Source organism: Prionailurus viverrinus, chromosome B4, assembly GCF_022837055.1.
Source record: "Prionailurus viverrinus isolate Anna chromosome B4, UM_Priviv_1.0, whole genome shotgun sequence".
Lineage (NCBI taxonomy): Eukaryota > Metazoa > Chordata > Mammalia > Carnivora > Felidae > Prionailurus > Prionailurus viverrinus.
This window is the reverse complement of record NC_062567.1, coordinates 80685206-80702770: the sequence shown is the minus strand read 5'-3', so window position 1 is coordinate 80702770 and position 17565 is coordinate 80685206. Positions and strand designations below refer to the sequence as shown.

Genomic DNA, 17565 nt, shown 5'->3' with positions numbered 1-17565 from the left:
GGACACATTGAGGGAGACAAGTCACTACCTGGCCCAGGGGACTCCTCCCACAGTGACGGGAGAGCTCAAAGCAGGTTAGCATTTTATTAGATTAAAAACAGAAAGGCGGCGCCTACCCACCCCTTCCTCTGGCTCACAAGGGCAACTCCCCCCTCTCCAAGTAAGAGCAAGGAGTCTAGAACACTGAGATAATGGAAAGGTTCAGGGCGGAAAGCCCCAGGCCTCCTCTTTCTAAGTCTTGTTACAAAAAGAAATCTTCTCAGCTACAAAGTCCAGAATATACCTGGCTCTTCCCCTAAGTGGGAGGCTTTCTCTCCCCTAGCAAAAAATTGAAAGATAGTCGTTCTCCTCCACTGGCCCAGGCAGACCGAAGGAGAATAAATTTCAGTCTATGGGCCTCCTCTCCCATGTGCCCTCAGCGCTCATCAAAACCAGGCATGGGGAAGGCCCTGGCAAACTGTTCCACCCGTTGCCGGAGGTCGGCCAGCCGATGACTGGTTTCTGTGTCCTTGAGCAGGAAGGATTTGAAATCCTGGAGTTTGGCTAGAGGGGGATGAGGAAAAAAGTGGTCAGAACTTCAGGGAAGGCAGTTAGATCAGCCAGGGGGAGGGACAGACAAGGAATGTAAACTGGCTAGCGAGGAAGGGTCTTGCCCACTCACCAGTTTTGCTCTTCACCTCCAAGCCGATGTTGACCCCTTCATCTATAAAGTCTACAACTCTCCGGAAGTCATCCTCACGGAACTGTCGAGAGGTCAAGGCTGGGGCCCCTGGGAGAGAGGCAGAGGGGATGAGCACAGCTCAAGCCCACCTGGCAGCCATCCTTCCTTCCTCAAACCTCAGGTCTCACCGAGCCGCAGGCCCCCAGGTGTGATGGCACTTCGGTCTCCGGGACAGGTGTTCTTGTTGGCTGTGATGGATACAAGTTCCAGCACCCGCTCAGCCCGAGCTCCATCCAGGCCCTTGGGCCGCAGGTCCACCAGCACTAGGTGATTGTCTGTGCCACCTAAGGGTAAAGACGGTAGGCAGGGAGGGGTGAGTTCTAGGCCTCTGTCTGAGGCTGCAGAGGCTCTCACCCAACCCCCTGGCTCACCAGACACAAGCGAATAGCCTCGCTCTAGCAGGGCATCGGCCATGGCCCGAGCATTCTTCAGAACCTGCAGGGCATACTCCCGGAACATGGGGGTGCAGGCCTGGAGACAAGACAGTAGCACCTGTGACCCCAAGCCATACCCCTTCTGCTCCACCTCCACCACAGTTGTGACCCCAACCCTGACCCCATCCGGGCACTTCCCTTCCATCAGCTGCAACTGAGTTAGCATGGAACAGGGTCTAAGCCTCCAGCCCAGGGCCCTCCCCACCCCACAACAGTAGGCTCCCCAACCTGCTTTAAGGCCACGGCCACTGCAGCAATGGCATGGTTGTGGGGCCCCCCCTGCAGGGATGGGAACACAGCAAAGTTGATTCGGTCCTCAAATGTGTAAGGGATCTCCCGGCCGGTCTTGGGGTCCACAGCCTGCATCCCCTTCCGGTAGAAGATGAGTCCTGACCTGTGTGGGAGGCAGGTGATCAGAATCTAAGTTAAAAAGAAAGGATAAGGGAGGAGAAAAGCAGGGGAAGCAGCCTGGCCTGGACCCACTGAGTTCTCAGTCTACCTCAGTTGGGCCAGCATGTAGAACTCCAGTAATCAAGGAGAGCAGCCCCTCACTCCCACCCCCGACTCCCCTAGCGGGGAATTGCCACCATGCGCACGAGGAGGAGAGTCATCACAGACTGGGCAAAAATCTTCAGGGTTTCAGATGGGAACGAACTCTTCTCGGATCCAGCCCAACAGTGCCCCTGGAATAGGGCGTGAAGGCAGAGAAGGGCAAGGCCTGACCTCAGGGGAGCCTGACCTGGCCCCTCGAAGGGTCTTGTGAGTGGTGGTGGTGACAACATCCGCGTGCTTGAAAGGTGAGGGGATCACCTTGGCAGCCACCAGGCCACTGATGTGGGCCATGTCTGCCAGGAGGTGTGCCTTGACCTCATCACACACCTGGGCAGGTACAGAGACAGGCCTTAGCCTGGGGAGGGACCAGACAGGCCTCCCCAAGGCTGCCCCCCCCCTCCAAAATCCCCCCACCCACCCTGGGAAGTGGCTGGTACTCCAGCTCTACACCAACCTCTCTCATGCGGGCGTAGTCAATGAGGCGAGCGTAGGCACTGGTACCAGCTATAATGAGCCGTGGTCGGAAAAGCCGAGCGGTCAGTGCCAGCTGGTCATAGTCGATGAGGCCAGTTTTGGGCTGGATGGACAAACAAAAAGCTGAAACCCTGAGACAGAAGCAGGGCAGCTCACTCTCCTCCTTGACCCTAAAGGCTGCCCAGGACTCCAGCCCCTCACTTTCCCCAGGAGAGGGCCACCAGGGCCCTAGCACTCACATTTAACTTATAGGGCATAGACTCAAAGAAAATGGATGTGGCCGAGATCCGCTTGACATCAGACATGTAGCCGTGAGTAAGACTGGAAAGGGACGACAGTGATAAGACAGCTTCAGAAACAAGTAACTTCCAGACTTAACCACTGCCTTCCTGCCCGGCTCCAAAGGCCTCTGTCCCTGGAACACTGCTCCTAGTATGTGCAACCCTCACTGCTCAGTCCATTCCATGGTGAGCACCGGTTACTGGGATCTTCTCTTCCTCATCCATTGACTTGCAGGGCAGGGAGAAGCCTGCATGTGCCACCTGTGTGGCACACACTAGGTGTTCAATGAAAACTCCTTTTTTATGCCCATCCTGCCCACCACACCCAGCACCCACTGCATCCATACTCACTGGCCCCCATCAGGCAAGTCCAGCCCCATGATTCGCTCATGAGGCTGCAGAAGGGCTGTATAGGCCGCCAGATTAGCCGGAGAGCCTGAGTATGGCTGGACATTGACTCCCCACTGTGCAGGATCCAGGTCAAAGGCTTCCAAGGCCCGGCGCTGACACAGCAGCTCAATTTCATCCACTACCTCTGCTCCTCCATAATATCTGCCATGAGATGGGGGGTATATCAGGGCACCCAGAAAGGGTTCCACCATCCCCCTCAACCAGCAGCAAAGGGCTGGGAAGGCCACTCCTCTAGACACGCTGGGAAGGTAACTGGGAGCACCGTCCCTGAGGCTGCCCTCCAGCCCTCTGGTACCTAGGCCTCACCTCTTGCCAGGATAACCCTCCGAGTACTTGTTGTTCAGACAGGACCCCAAGGCCTCCAGCGCAGCTCGGCTGCAGAAGTTCTGGGGTGAGGGGGAGTGGGGGATTGTCACAGAAGGTATTGAGCCCCTTTCCCTGGAGCCCCCCCCAGCCCCACCCTGTCAGAGCCCTGGGCAGCAGGGAGAAGCCAGGCCCTACGGAAACCTCTATTCATCCAGTGTTCCTTGTCAGACCTGAAGAAAGGCCAGAGGAAGCATCCTGAGAAACCCAGCTGCTGTGGTATGTGTCCCCAGCAGGGCCACCTGTCCATTCGAACCTGTGCTTCCAGGGTCCTCTTTCCTCTTGGGAAGGGGAAGGGACCAGACTAAAGTACAGGGGCCCCGGAAGGCTTTGGAAGCTCTCTAATGTCCCCATCCCACAATCCAGATTGCTCTGCCTTTTCTTCAGAGCACAGTAAGAAGACAAGGAGGGGCACCTGGGTGGCTCAGTCAATTAACCATCTGACTCTTGATTTCAGCTCAGGTCATGACCTCACAGTTTGTGGGATCGAGTCCCTCTTCAGGCCCCGAGCTGGGAGATGGGCGTGAAGCCTGCTTGCGATTCTTTCTCCCACCCTCTCTCTGCCCCTCTCCTGCTTGCACAGGGGCTCACACTTTCTCTCTCTCAAAATAAATAGACTTAAAAAAAGAAGAAGATGGGGCACCTGGGTGGCTCAGTCGGTTAAGCATGTGACTCGATTTTGGCTCAGGTCGTGCTCTCACTTTTGTGAGTTTGAACACCACATCAGGCTGTGCACTGACAGCACGGGGCTCACTTGGGATTCTCTGTCTCCCTCTCTGTCTGCTCCTCCCCTGCTCTGTGCTCTCTCTCTCTCTCTCTAAATAAATAAATAAATATTTTTATTTGTTTTCCTCCCGCCCCCCAATAAATAAACATTTTTAAAATGGAGGAGGAGGAGGAGGATACAAGGAGATAAGGCCCAGCAGGAAGGCCCAGAGTCTGAAAGGTACATCTGTAGAAACAACAGTAAGATGATCTGTTACTTCCTGCACCCATTATGGCCCATATCTTGGTCCCTCTCCCCAGATCCCACCTCTGAGGCAATGAGCTCCAGGCCACGACACTGCCTGTCCTTCTCTCTCTGCAGCAGCTCCCACATCTCAGGGTCACTGTCTGACAGACTCTCTTGGCCTGTCCAGCCCCTGGTTGCTTCTCCAGTCTGGGTCTGGGCCACCTCACTGTGTTGGCACCGTATGGCCATCCTGCCCAGATGACCACATCTCTGCAGAGGCTAGGAAAGGAAAAACCAGGATCAAATAAAAAGCATCCACATAGTCTCCCAACAACCCTCAGCCATGCTTATCAGGCTTTCTGGCTCCAAACCTAGCAGCCAGTTGTCCAAACAGCCTTTTCCAATTCTCGTCACCCCCACCTCCTCCTTCCAAAGCCAGTTCTAGAGCCAAGGTTGGGGTCAATGTCCAGGGGGTGGTTCTGAGTCGGTCCATTCACCTCACCTCGGAATTTCCCTCCACCTCGACCCACGAATCACTCTGCAAAGCCACGGGGCAAAGTCTGCCCTCTGGAAGCCTATGTCTTTGGAATTCAGGAGCAGTCCACTGGGGTTCCAGAACCTCCTCAACCCACAAGCACAAAAGGGTGTTCCCCTAGGGCCTCCATGGCACTCGGGGATAGGAGGCTGAGTTGGAACGGGTTCAGGCAATAGGCTGCAGAGGTGGTTTCCAGAGCAATGGAAATGGCAGAGTAGACCTTTAGCAATCTCTGGGAAAAGGGGGACCGGTGGAGAGCCTGCCTGCAGGGAAGCCAAAACCCACATCCTGTCCTGTGCTCCCCACTTTCCCACCTCCTTCCAGCCCATAGAGCTGAGGGACCCCTGATGTAAGCAGTGGGGCCAGGTTGCATCATCTGCATGGCTCAGAGCTGGCAGGAAAGACTCAGCTCGCCGCCCAGGCCAGGAACCCCACTCGTCCGCCAGGGTCCACGGGGCATCTGGTGCGGTTCTCTCCCCTAATGCCACGTGAAATGGGCGGTCGCAGGCCCTGGGGCGTCTGGTTGCGGGAATGAGGAGGGGTCCCAGTTACGCCGGGGGCACTGAGGGTGGGGAGTTCTCAAGGATTCCCTAGATGCACGTCCGCTCCCCGAGGACTAAAACCACGTGCGTGGAAAAGCCAGGAGAACCCCAGAGTTCGTGAAAGGGAACTAGGGTAGGAAGGAAGCTTGCTTTCTATCGGTCACCCAATCTCCGAAGCCCCATTCTTACCCGAGTCGCCCAGAGCAAAGAGAAGGGCAGCATCGCAACCGGAGGTCGCAGGAGGTCCAGCCACCAACTCTGGCTGGGGGAAGCAAAGGGTAGGAAGACGACTGATTTTAGAGCGCATGCGCGAGAACGGCCCGGGAAGCCACCGAATTGAGGGGAGAGATCTACGCATGCGTGAGACCTTTACGGTCTCTTGGGAATTGTAGTTTTTACCCACTTCCTCCGCTTCAGTTACCCATGTGTAGCCCTTGGTCAGAGGCTCTCGCCTGAAAGAAAAGAGATCCAGTGCCGCCCCACCTCCTCACTGTCCTGAAGCTTTTTAGTGTGTGTGTGTGTGTGTGTGTGTGTGTGTGTGTGTGTGTGTTTTATCCTGTCCTCCAGACAACAACCATTTATTGGGTGCCTACTGAATACCTACTTAGCGTTATTAGGCTCTTTGGGAATATAAAGACTCCTATTCGAGCTAGAGAGCACTGGGAAGCATCCTGGTTTGGAACGATGAGAGACCTGAGTTCAAGTTCCAGTTCTTGGGCTAACTAGCAAATTAGTCTATCTGGGCCTCAGTTTCCTCACTTGCAATAAAAAAATAACATGTAGGGAGGATTAAATGAGACTTTGTGTGAAACATGCTCTGGGATGAATCACCCTCCCCTCATCCTCTGACCTGCCTCCTCCATGGTATCTCCTTCTCCTGGGACATTCTGGAACTGAGTGAGGTGCCCCCTCCTGTTGTTGCATTTGTTGAATTTGGTATCTGTTCACCTCTTGTTGCTCCAGCACTCAGTGAGCCCTCTTTATTTCCCTGGGGCTAAAGATCCTTGGAACTGGAAAGGATCTTCCTTTTAGCCTGACTTCATCTGGACTCATCCTTTGGGTGAGGGACTCATTGACTCCTTTACAAGTAGGCTCCCAAACATGGGTATCAGAATTGGCTGGGAAATGTAGTATAAATGTATGAGTGTGAGGCTTCCCTACAGAGGTTCTAATTCAATGAATCTTAAAGAGTGGGCATTTGCCCACTCGTGGTGACAGTGAAACCTCTCTTCAATGATTCTAAAAAGCAGTGATTTTGAGAATCATTGCCTTACTTAGCAACATTACACATTCATTCATTTAGTCATTCAACAGACACAGTGAGCTCCTACTCTGTGCCAGACATGCCATAGCTTTGGAGATACAAGAATAGATCACTGACTGCTGGGACATAAGAGGCAAACAGGTGGAAAAAAATGCAACAAGTGCAATTACAGGCAGGGGCAACTCAGCTCCCAGATGTCCAAAGTGTCCAAGGGGGAAGGGGTGGGAGAAGAGAAGAGGATGGCTGTAGAGGAGGCAGTTTGTGAGTCAGAGGAAGTGGAGGAGGACAATCCATCACAAAACATATTCACACGCAAAGTTTTAATCTCCAGGACATGCTATTTTATCATTGCCTTACAAGCGAAGAAACTGAGGCCCAGATGGGCTAACTTGCTAATTCTAAATATTCCCACTTGGCTCTCATACCAGGCCTCAGAAGTCCCCTCTTAGCTTTAACCTCCTTCCCTCCCACTCTAGCCTCAGGTGTTCTCAGTTCTTTCCAGCAATAGGCCCTGGGTTAGGGTTCTTCTCCTTCCTCCAATCTCTGACCCAGAATCACCTCCCACCGCCCTCTTCCTTTCAGTTGATCTTGTGATCCTGCCATCCATCCATCCATCCATCCATCCAAAGATTTATTTTCCCCATCACCAACTTTTCATTCCCAGGCATGTCTGGGTGGGACTCACCTCTGACTCAGTTTCCCGCTGACTAGTGGGCAACTCCTTGGAGAACACTGCCTTCTCCGAGTCGGTACCTTGGTCCAGGACTCCAGGAGAAGGAAGGCAGAAGACGAGGTGTCGATAGGTGTCATTCTGTGCCTCAGCTTGTCCGTACCCCCTCCCTAGCCCCAGTCAGGGGTCCCCCAGGGGAGGGGGGCGGCTGAGCTTGAGAACTGCTAATGAAGCCGCAGCCAATTAACGCCCGGGCCAGGGTTGGGGGCGGATAAAATTAGCAGCGGCGGCGGCGGCAGAAGGGAGCTGGAGGCGGGGGTGGGGAGGGTGGGCAGCTGGCTTAAGGGGGCCTTGTTTGCAGGCGGCGAGCGGCGGCGGCGCGGCCAGGCTCTCTAAACTCGCGCCGCTCGTCCCTTCCCCCACCCCCTCGTCTCTGGCCTCCCTCCCTCAGCCGTCTGCAAACTCAGCGCCCACGAAATTAGGAAGGAAAAGGAAGATCGATGACTCCAGATGCCGCAAACACCGTTCCCCCTCCCCCCCACCTGCCGCCTCCCGCCAGCCCCTCGGAGCTTAGCAGGTTGTCAGCGCTCTGCCTACGCTGTCCCTGCAACTCGATCCCATTTCAAGGCCTTATACCTCCTCCCCCAAGTCGTCGCCAACAGTCCGCTGGTAGTCCCCTCTCAGGTCTCACCCCCATTCTGTCTGCTGCAGCTTCCCCTCTTTTTCGCCCACCTCTGGGAGAAAATCCCCACCTCAGTCAGGGCTCCTACCGCAAGGGTCGCCCTCATCTCCGTCCGACCTGGTCTTGGATGCCCTCCAAGGTGCCAACTCCCTCAATATTTGCCTCAGTTTCCAGAAGCCGCCCAGGGAGGAGGCCCTGGCCAGGTCTCTGCCAGACTTAGACCCACATCACCACCACCCCCTACAAAGGTCTCACACAGACGCGTATTGGATTTCACTTTATTTTGTTCCCTTTCCCGTCTGTTTTGGCGTAGAAAAAATATCACCGAGAGGAAGCAGCCGGAAAGGGGCAGGTGGAGCAGGACTGCAGGGACAGGAGGGAGGTGGGCAGAGAGCAGGGGCCGAGTCGATCGCCTAGGCCCAGGAGTTCTGCTTCCGCTATCCTAATTAGGGTTTGGGGTGGGGGGGAGGCGGACAGGCATACCGCTGGCAGAAGGGGTTGGGGATAGGCCGCAACTTACGAGCCTAACAGTCTTTACGTGGGGACCTGATGGAACAGGAGGAAAAGCGCCTGGGGGTAAGACAGGGTGCGTGGAGGGTGCCAGGCCAGGCGTCATTACAGATGAGGACAAAGGGAGTGTCCAGCCCAGCGCCGGGGTATAAGGGGGGACCCGATGCAGACGTAAGGGACACTGGGACCGCCTCCAAGCCCCGCCTATTCCAGGCCTGCGCTCCTGCCCCTTCATTTTGGGAGGTAGCGGAAGGGGCTACAGCCACCTCCGCCTTGTTAGCGCTTCCCATAAGGAAAAGGAGGACCCACGCCACCTGATGGCTGATGGTCCCCGGGAAGGCTGTTCCCTTTGCCCTCAGAGTGGAAGGGGTGAATGCGGCCCCAGGAGCTGCGGGGCACGGGGAGGGGTCCCACTTAGGGAGGCCGGGATTTGGCGGGAAACTTAGGGCCCAGGCGAGTGCGAGGCGCACTACCCAAAGTAAGGGTGCTCACTCTGGAAGTTATAGTCTGGGCACACCTTCTGTACTAGTTTGTAGTCAAAGCTGAGGAAGGAGACGAAGATGCAGATGACTTTGAAGGGCTTGGCGCAGAGCCAGGCGGCCTGGCTCTGCGTGTGCTCGGTGAAGCACACTTGCGATGGGTCGTACAGGCACGGGCGGTGCTTGCGCGCGCGGTTTGTCTTCTCATACTCCACGTGGCAGTTGAAAGCGCGTGACTCTTTGGCCCCGGGCACTCCCAGCGCGCCCCCGAATGGGGCCGCCAGCGCGCCCCCGAGGGTGCCTCCTAGCCCGGGTCCCGCGGCCGCTATCCCCAGCGGGGCCCCCAGCCTAGGCAGCACCCCCTCCAGGGCCAGCGTAGACTGCAGAGGATGGGGGGCGGGCCCCGGCAGCCACACTCCCCCGAACTCGACACGCTTGGAGGGCGGCACAATACTGACGCTGAGGTTGCCCAGGCTAGACGAGTTGTGGCGGAAGTACACGCTGAAAGTACCGTTCACGTGGTCCACGATCTTGCCTGTCACCAGCAGTGAGAACTTGAGAGTGTGTACCCGGAAGTAGAAGTCCCCCCAGCCGAAGATCTTTTTGGCACGGGCCGCTTTGATAGACGGCTTTCTCTTCGTGCGCGGCGCAGGCAGCGCCCCAGCCCGGGCCAGTGCCCCGGTGTGATTAGCCGGCCAGGCCCAGCTCCAGGCGCCAGTAGTGCCCAGACCGTGGGATGACCTCGGCACCGGGAGCTGTTGGCCAGGGGCGCCCCCTCTGGCCGCGGCGGGGCGCAGCTCCAGGTACTGAGGCCTCCCGGACTCTGGTATCTGAGCACTGACGACCTGTGGACAAAGAAAGAGCAGGAAAGAAAGACGCTGGGGTTGCGCCAGGCCATCCCATGGCCCTACCCCCACTAGCCCCTTTCCCCAGCCCCTGGGGAAAGCGGTTAGTCCACAGTCAGTGGTTTGGGGAGTGTGCATTGGTGCAGGCCTGCAGCCCTTTCAACCTCTGTGCTCTTGGCCAACTCACGATCCAGTCCTCAGTTTCTACATCTGTGAAATGACACTGAGAATCCTTGTGTTCTCAGAGAACTCCGATGCGGGCTGAGAAATCCAAAAAGCAAAAGCTTTTTGAATAGGGAGTGGAGCCGGCTCTCCTGGCCTGGAGCCTGGTTGGTTCTGAATCATGGTGGGCCAGGGAGGAGGTGGACTCAGGCAAGCCAGGCCATGACCAATGTCAACAGTCAGCATCAAGAAAGAAGCGAAGACCTCCCAACACCTCTGCCGAGGCTAAAGCCCCCACCCAGGCCTCGGCCTCTACTCCCTGGCGGGGAGGGGCCGGGAAAACCGACTGAGCTAATAGTGGAGATCTCAGCGCTGTGGATTGAGGCTTGGGGGCTGCGTGGGCACCCCTCTCGGCCTCCAGCGCTCTTACTGTGGGGGAGGCCGCCTAGTGGTCCTTCCCTGGTCTTATAGGGGGCCGGAGGACCGCCCCCGCCCGCCCTCTCCCGTCTCCGCGTGTCTCAGGTGGCGGCCGATCTGGGAGACAGCGCGGGCGCGAGTACAAGATGGATCGAGAGGCGGGAGCGGCCGGGCCAGGCCCGGGCCATCAATTATCTGGGGCGGGTGGGGTGGGGGGGGGGTGGCCGGGAGTGAAGGAGACGTGCGAGAACCAGAGGAAGAAATATGGAGATGCCGCTCCAGCGAGGGGAGCGGGAGGGAGAGGAGCCGTGAGTGTCAGAATGTGTCAGTCAGACTGGTAGCTGTGGCCGGTTACTGTGGCCCTTACTGCGTGTACGTCAGATTGCAGGGAGCGGGTGCTGTGTGTGTCAGCCTGGGGTGGCTGTGTTTCTGTCAGCCCCGGATGGTTATGGGTGTGTGTCTGTCTACCTGGAGTGATGGTGTGTGTGTGAGCATGTGCACGCATGCACACTCACCATGTGTCTCAACCCATGGTGATGAGGGTGTGTGTCTGCTTCAAGTGGCTGTGTGTGGTTGGGGTGTGTGTGTGTGTGTGTGTGTGTGTGTGTGTCCACCTGCCTATATCAGTCTGAGGAGTCTGTGTGTGTGTCTGCCTGCCTGTGTGGCTGAATGCCTGTTGTGTCAGTCCGTGGTGGTTCTGTATAGATGCCTGGGTTGTAAATGTGCCTGGCTTGGCTGTGTGTGTGTCTTTCCGTGTGTTGACCTGAGTGAGGCTGTGTATCTATCCGTTTGTGGTGGCTGTGTCACTGAGACTGGTGTAGTTGTATGCCTCAGTTGACCGTGCCTGGTTCTCTGGAGGTGTCACTTTCCTACATGAGTTCCTATCATCCTCTGTCCATGTGTCGAGCTCTTTCTCAAGGGTGTGTGTCAGTGTATCCACAGTGATAGAATCGGTGCGGTTTGTTCCCCCTGGGGGGTGCATATGTGTGAGTTGTATATGAATGGTCCCTGGGGGGTTCCACACTGGCCTGCCCGCAGAGGTTTGGGTAGGTAAAGAGGCCTGGCAGCATGGGTGCCCCCCTCTGTTTGCACACACCCTTGTGTACACACTATGAGTCCACAAGGGACAGGAATGGCAGAGTCAAGCTGCTGGGCTAGAATCTCCACCGCCTGGTCCCCATTCCCGCAGCACTGCGATCCCGGGTTATTAATGCCGCCGCCACCCGCTCGTCATACATATTTATCGCCCCCCTCATTCCTCCTCCCGTCCATCCCTCCTCCCAGCTCAGGTGAGGGGGGCGGGGGCAGCAGGAGTGATTGACTCAGACAGACAAGCTTGAGCTGGCAGCTAACACTAGGAGGGTGGGTCTGAGAGGGGCTGTGGGAAGGGTCCCAGGCCACTGTGGGGGGAGGGGTGGCAGGCTTCCCAGGAAGTGGGCTTGGAGAGTGCAGGGTGGGGCTCAGAGAGGTCTAGGAGGAGGGAATACATGAACCTTGCCTGGAAAGTCAAAGAAGGGGGGGGGGGAGTCCTTTGAACTCTGACTCCTAATCTGCACACCCTTCTAGACCCAACACTGCCTTTCTAGGGGCATCCATCAATACCCAGTCACCTGCTCTTATGACCCTAAATGCTTCTGAGGAGACACCCACTCCCAGCACACCCCGGCAGCACTCATTGTCCTGCACCCAGCCCAGGACTTGTCAAGGGCTGGTTCAGTCCAGCAACTCCATGAAGGCAGGGTCTGGGAGAGGGAAGGAGGTTTGGCCGGGCGGTGAGGGTGCTGGGTGTCCCCCTCCCCTGATTCCAGACAAATTGCTGTCTGTGCTTCTCTGATCCTGGCAAATCCCTGGGCTTTGGGCACCCACACCCCCCACCTACTGCAGGAGACTGCCAAGATAAAGGGAAGAGTTGGGGGATTGGCCAAAGCGACCTTGGGGGGAGCTCTGACAGGGAGGGGTGAGTCTGTGAGGAAACGAGCCGAGAAATGGGAACATGGAATAAAATAAAATAAAATCCTCCCTCTGGCTTCCTCGCTTGCACGCTCGCTCTCCCTCTCGCGCTCCCTCTTTCACTGTTTTTCCATCTCTCTCCGCGACTCTTCTCCCAGTCTCTTCCTCACTCTGTCTCGAATTTTCTCCTTCCGTGATTCTGTTTTTCTCCCTGTTTCTGTCTGTCTCTTTCGGTTCTTTCCCTCTATCCTTCAGGCTGTCTGTCTCTATCTGTGGGTGGGGGAACGAACAGGGAAAGCAGGGTAAGAAAGGAGCCCCTCTTTCCTGAGATCCATGGTGGTGTCCCCCCCCCCTCTATAACTGAGAGAGGGAGCAGGGTGTTGTCCGAGGAGGGGTCCCTGTTGCTCCAGAACTGGTTTAATTAAGCTAATTGGGCGCGGTGACATTTGCCGAGGGGAGAGGCTAGTCTGGCTGTCGGCCGCAGGGGGCGGAGGTGCTCAGTGGCAGGCGGGGGTGTGGGTATGGGTGGGGGGTGCGCCTCACCAGGCGCCTCCAGGCCCATGCGGGGCGGGCACCCAGCCAGGAGTGCTTTGCCCCCAAGGCAGTGAGCCCACGCAATGGAGGGGAGTTGAGGCTGCCTCTTGCTGGTGAACAAACTCCACTGTGTGTCTGTGGGGGGGCCTCTTTTGGGATGGGACCGCGGGGGAAAGGGGGGAGGTTCACGCTATCGGCCCCCCAGCCGCATTGCAGGGCGCACCTCCCCCAGGCCTCCAGACCAGTCCCTGGCTTCTCTCCGGCTGTGTAGGTCAGGCGGGGCCGCTCAGGATTCCGGACCGGGGGAAGGGAACGGCACCCTGTGGTTGGGGAAGGAACAGTGCTCCAGGCCAGGGCTGGGGAAGGGGAGGGAATAGCGTATTAAGCCTTTGCACCTAGAAAGGGACAAGAGGAGGGCACCGCAGTCAGGGCGGGGTGGAATTCACAGGGTCTGGCTGGGAACCAGGGATGGAGCCGGGGGTAAGCACATTGGTGGGAGGACAGGACAGTCTGGGTTGAGGACTGAGACTGGGGTTGGGGACTCGGCAGGCACAGGTGTATGGTGCAGAGATGAGGATGGAACGAGGATAGGCATGGGAACAGGGATGAAGAAGAGATCAGAAATGGTGGATAGGCATTGGGTAGAGACAGGGATGTAGATGGGATAGGAGCTAGGGGAATGAAGAGGGGCAGAGAATGCAATGGGAACCAAAATGGGGATGGGGAGGACAAGGATGGTGGATGAGGGATGGGCACTGGGAAAGAGAAGCAGGATTGAGAGTGGGGTAGGACCTGGGAGATGGGGATGGGGAGCAATCGGGGGTGGGAACAGGAATGGGTAATGGTTATTGGGCAGAGAGAGACAGGGATGCTGAGGGATGCAGAGACCCAGGAGATGGGGATGGCAAATTGTAAATGGGGACTGGAATGGGCAATGGGGGACAAGGAAGGAGATGGGAGACAGGGACGGAGCCACGAGCTGAGGACCAGGTATGGGGGACAAGTCAAAGGAAAAGGCAGACGATGGGCAGGATTAGACTACCGGAGGGGGCCAGGCAGGTGGAAGCGAAGATACCTCCTTCCAGACCCTACTATAGCGTGAGGGGGCGGGGACCGCTGGTGGGGCGGGCTCTGCCCTTGGGCTGGGCGCCCCCTCCCCCTCAGCCCCGCCTGCCCGCCTGCTCGAGGCCTGCAGCGCAAGGCTCACCGTTATCTGAATTTTGATTTTATTTTATTTTATTTTATTTCCCTGCTTCCTAGAGCCGGCGCGATCCCCCCGGGAACGGCCACCCCCGCCCCCCGCCCCGCGTCTCACTTTATTATTGCAATAAATGTGCCTATAAAGGCGCGGGCTCCGGGGCGCGGTGGGGGGGGGGGGTGGGAGCCGCGGAGCGGGGATGTAATTTCCCGAAGCCGGAGCCGGAGGGGGAGTGGGCGGGGTGGAGGTGGAGGAGGGGCAGGAGAGGGAGAGGGGGAGACTCGCCAATTTCTAGCGCTCAAGACAGCACTCCCTGTTCCCCATTTCCACCCCATAGCTGGATTCCACCCCTAAGCCCTGCGACTAACCACTGCACCCAGCAGTGCTTGAGCCCTGCCCCATGACCCTGTCCTCTCTCTAGTATCCTGTCCCCTTCCTGGCCCCCAATCATGTGGAGTTGCAGGGATCTGTTCAAAGTTCCCCGTCTCCTTGACAATGACTTCATCTCTGAGCCCTGAGATGCCCCCTCCACTTACCTGGTCTCTTTCAAGGTTTATCTTGCCCCTTCCCAATGACCCCACCTCTGACCCCAGTGACCCTTCATTACCATATTTCTGTCCCCCAATTACCTCACCTCTTCCCTAGTCACTCAGTCCTGGGTCTCCAACTCCTCCCCCATCCCAATCCCATGACCCTGTAAATTCTCCTTTCCAATGGGTACCTCTCTTATACATGCAGGATCTGGCCCAAGGGAGCTGTCACAGCGTCCTCCTTCTCCTGTGCCCCTGGCCCAGCTGCGGCCCGGATTACCCCCAAATCCCCACCAAGGCTCTGGGCCCTAGCCTAGGCGGCACGTGCCTAAGTGGCCCAGCCAGAGATTAGCTGAGGGGCTGGAGAGGGGTACAGAGGCAGGAGGGAGTGGCTAGATGCAGGTCTGGGGCTGGCCGGCTCTGAGAGGCTCGCTGGGGCCTAATCCTTCCCTGAGGCAGGATAGAGCTGGAAGGTCCCAAAGGGTCCCACCCCTACCCTCCCCCAGCTAATTAGTAATTAGTGATTAGTGATTAGTGACTATTGATCGCCTGCTGCTTCTCCCAGTAGGCAGCCGCTTTGGCAAGGGGTGGGGAAGACGGAGACAGAGAGGGAGAGGAGTCAGAGACCATATCAGAAAGAAATGGAGGAAGGTCTGGCCAAGAGGCCACAGCCCCAGGGGCAACGGAAGCCCAGAGTCCTGGGCCCAGGAGGAGGGGCAAGTGACGGGGGTCAGGTGGTGCCAAAGACAGTGGGGTTATCATTGGACAATTAGGGTTTCCCAAAGAGCTACCTTGTAAACTGTCCCCCACCAGCCCTTACCGTGTCAACATACTCCCATCTCTGGCACTGAGACAGCCCTGAGTGCACACACACATAAGCCACACTCAGATATATGAACACACCCTGAGGCTCACAATCCCATACCCACACTCAAATGCACTCAGGACCACAAGCATACAGACACTCACAAACCCCAGAGACTTACATATGGGCAACGCATGTACCCCGGCACACAGATGCACTGGAGACCCACCTTGGGGTACTCACAAGTGCACACAAGCACACACAGGTACTCAGACACACAAACACTTCTCTGCACACATCCTGCCCCGCAATTACACGTATTTACACACCCACAGTCTTTACACACATGTAAACACTGATTCTCACAGGCACACAAGCTGGACTAAATGGCAGATACACTCTCCCCCACTGACTCCAACACGGAGGCCCACAGCTGCAGCTCACACACACTCAGACAGATCCCCATCGCTCACATCCTCATGCTTACTCTCCTTCAAGTCTTCACCAGATGTTTCATTCCCCTTCAGGGGGCAAAGGAAATTAAACCAGATCTGTCCACAGGGGAGTTTATTTGATAGGGAGAGTGGAGAGGAGAATGGGCGCGGAAGTACAAAGGAGGGGCAGGGGAGTAGCATCCTTACCTCCTCTCCCCCAGGCCTTCACGTATACGGGTGGGTTGTGGGGCCCAGGCCCCATCCTGCAGTAGTGGATAAGGGCAGAGCTGGGCAGCAAGTCCAAAAGAAGCTCCTGCCAGTGGAAGCAGGTTTTGTGGAGGGGGCCCCTCTGCCCACCTTCCAGCCCCTCAAGGTCACCAGACGTGTTTGGGAGAGGCAGGGAGCTTGGTCACCAGCTTCACCTGGGCAGCCCCTACCCTGCTGGAGTGGCTGAGTTTGATTTGGCTAAGCAGGTGGGGTCCAAATGTTGGCAGGGGAAGGGGGGGGGACTACATCCCTTCCAGATTCTGTAGGGGCTGGAGCAAGGGTGCAGGAGTAGGGGTTTAGGAAGCTACCTGCCTGCCCTCAAACTAGGTGGGTACAGTTAGGGTGCAGGAACCAGAAAAGTCTCCGACAAGGAGGCAATGGAAGGAAGCAGTCTCCAGGTCCGAGGCCCCCATTGTGGGACACACAGCAGGGCACAGAGAGCTGCGCGGTGAAGCAGGTGCTTGCACTCACCCCTTCAAAGCCAACACCACACACCATAGCAGCTTACACATGCACCCTGGACCCCAGCACTAGACACCCAAGCCTTGCTGCCCCAAGACACATGCATGCACACAGGTGCACACGCTGACCCACACAGTCCACACCAGCACATATGAGCACACTGTGTTCGTGAGTTGAAGCCTCCAAGTTGGGAGGGAGCAGATCAAATCTGGGCCTCCTTAGCCTCTGTGTCCTCACCCCAGAGACTCAGGGAAAAGAGGCAGCCTAGGGATGTGGGGGCAAGGGGAGGACACCAAGAGAGACTCCCCTTCCAGACAGCCCCCACCCCCATCATCTGGGCGCGCGCGAGGGGTGTGTCTGTGAGGTTTGTGCAGGGGAGAAGGTGTCTCCGCGGGAGATGTGATGGGAGATCGTAGCCAAGTTCGGCCGTATCTGTGTGCGCGCGTGTGTTCGGGCCGCGGATGCTCGGAACACAGTGCCCACCTGGCATTGTGACAAGTGCAGAGAGGAGAAACGGAAAGGCAGGGTGGAGGAGTGGAAGGACAGACAGCGAGGAAGGCGAGCGAGGTTGGCGCGGAAAGACGGCAAGGCTGACACCCTGCTGGCTTGTCTGTCTGTCTCGCACTCCCGCTCAGTCTGGCGCACTCGCGGGTCGGGCTTCGTCCCCTCCCCCGCCTTGCCTGAAGCCAGATCCGAGTCGGGCCTCCACCCCGGCACCAGCCCCCAACCCTCAGCCAACTTGGATTGGGAGAGCGCGTGTCCTGGATCAGGGAGTCTGTCTGTCCGCTTCCCCCACGCCGCGCAAAGTTGGGACGCTCCGCGCTGGGGGCGGGGCGGGCGCACCGAGCCCCTCGCACTCTGGGACCTTCGCGTCCCGGACCGGCGCTCCCACTCCAGCCCTGCTGCCCTTACCTGCCTCAGGAGCCACGGGCCAAAGAGAAAGAGAAGCCATTCCGGGAGCAGCCGCATCTTCCCAGGCGGCCAGGCGGGGGGCGGACGGGACGGGTCCCGGGCAGGCCGGAGCCGGGCCTGGGGGCGAGGGGCCCCGGGCTGGCGCGCCGTGGGGTGGCTGCCGGAGCGGCGGGAGCAGG

At 57.6% G+C, this 17565-nt stretch overlaps 2 protein-coding genes across 2 annotated transcripts; both read right to left on the bottom strand.

The window, feature by feature from the left end:
• Positions 1-70: 70 nt before the first annotated feature.
• Positions 71-14703, bottom strand: SHMT2 (serine hydroxymethyltransferase 2). Its single transcript, XM_047867903.1, has 13 exons — positions 14698-14703; positions 5455-5523; positions 4270-4467; positions 3180-3259; positions 2814-3014; positions 2421-2502; positions 2162-2284; positions 1895-2034; positions 1384-1549; positions 1093-1192; positions 850-1005; positions 662-769; positions 71-543 (listed from the first exon to the last, which is right to left on the bottom strand). Exons 2-13 carry the CDS (start codon positions 5485-5487, stop codon positions 416-418), a joined length of 1515 nt encoding a protein of 504 aa, XP_047723859.1. The 5' UTR covers positions 5488-5523; positions 14698-14703; the 3' UTR covers positions 71-415.
• On the bottom strand, positions 8212-17565 carry NXPH4 (neurexophilin 4). The gene is made up of 2 exons (XM_047867904.1): positions 17387-17565; positions 8212-9715 (listed from the first exon to the last, which is right to left on the bottom strand). Exons 1-2 carry the CDS (start codon positions 17441-17443, stop codon positions 8861-8863), a joined length of 912 nt encoding a protein of 303 aa, XP_047723860.1. The 5' UTR covers positions 17444-17565; the 3' UTR covers positions 8212-8860.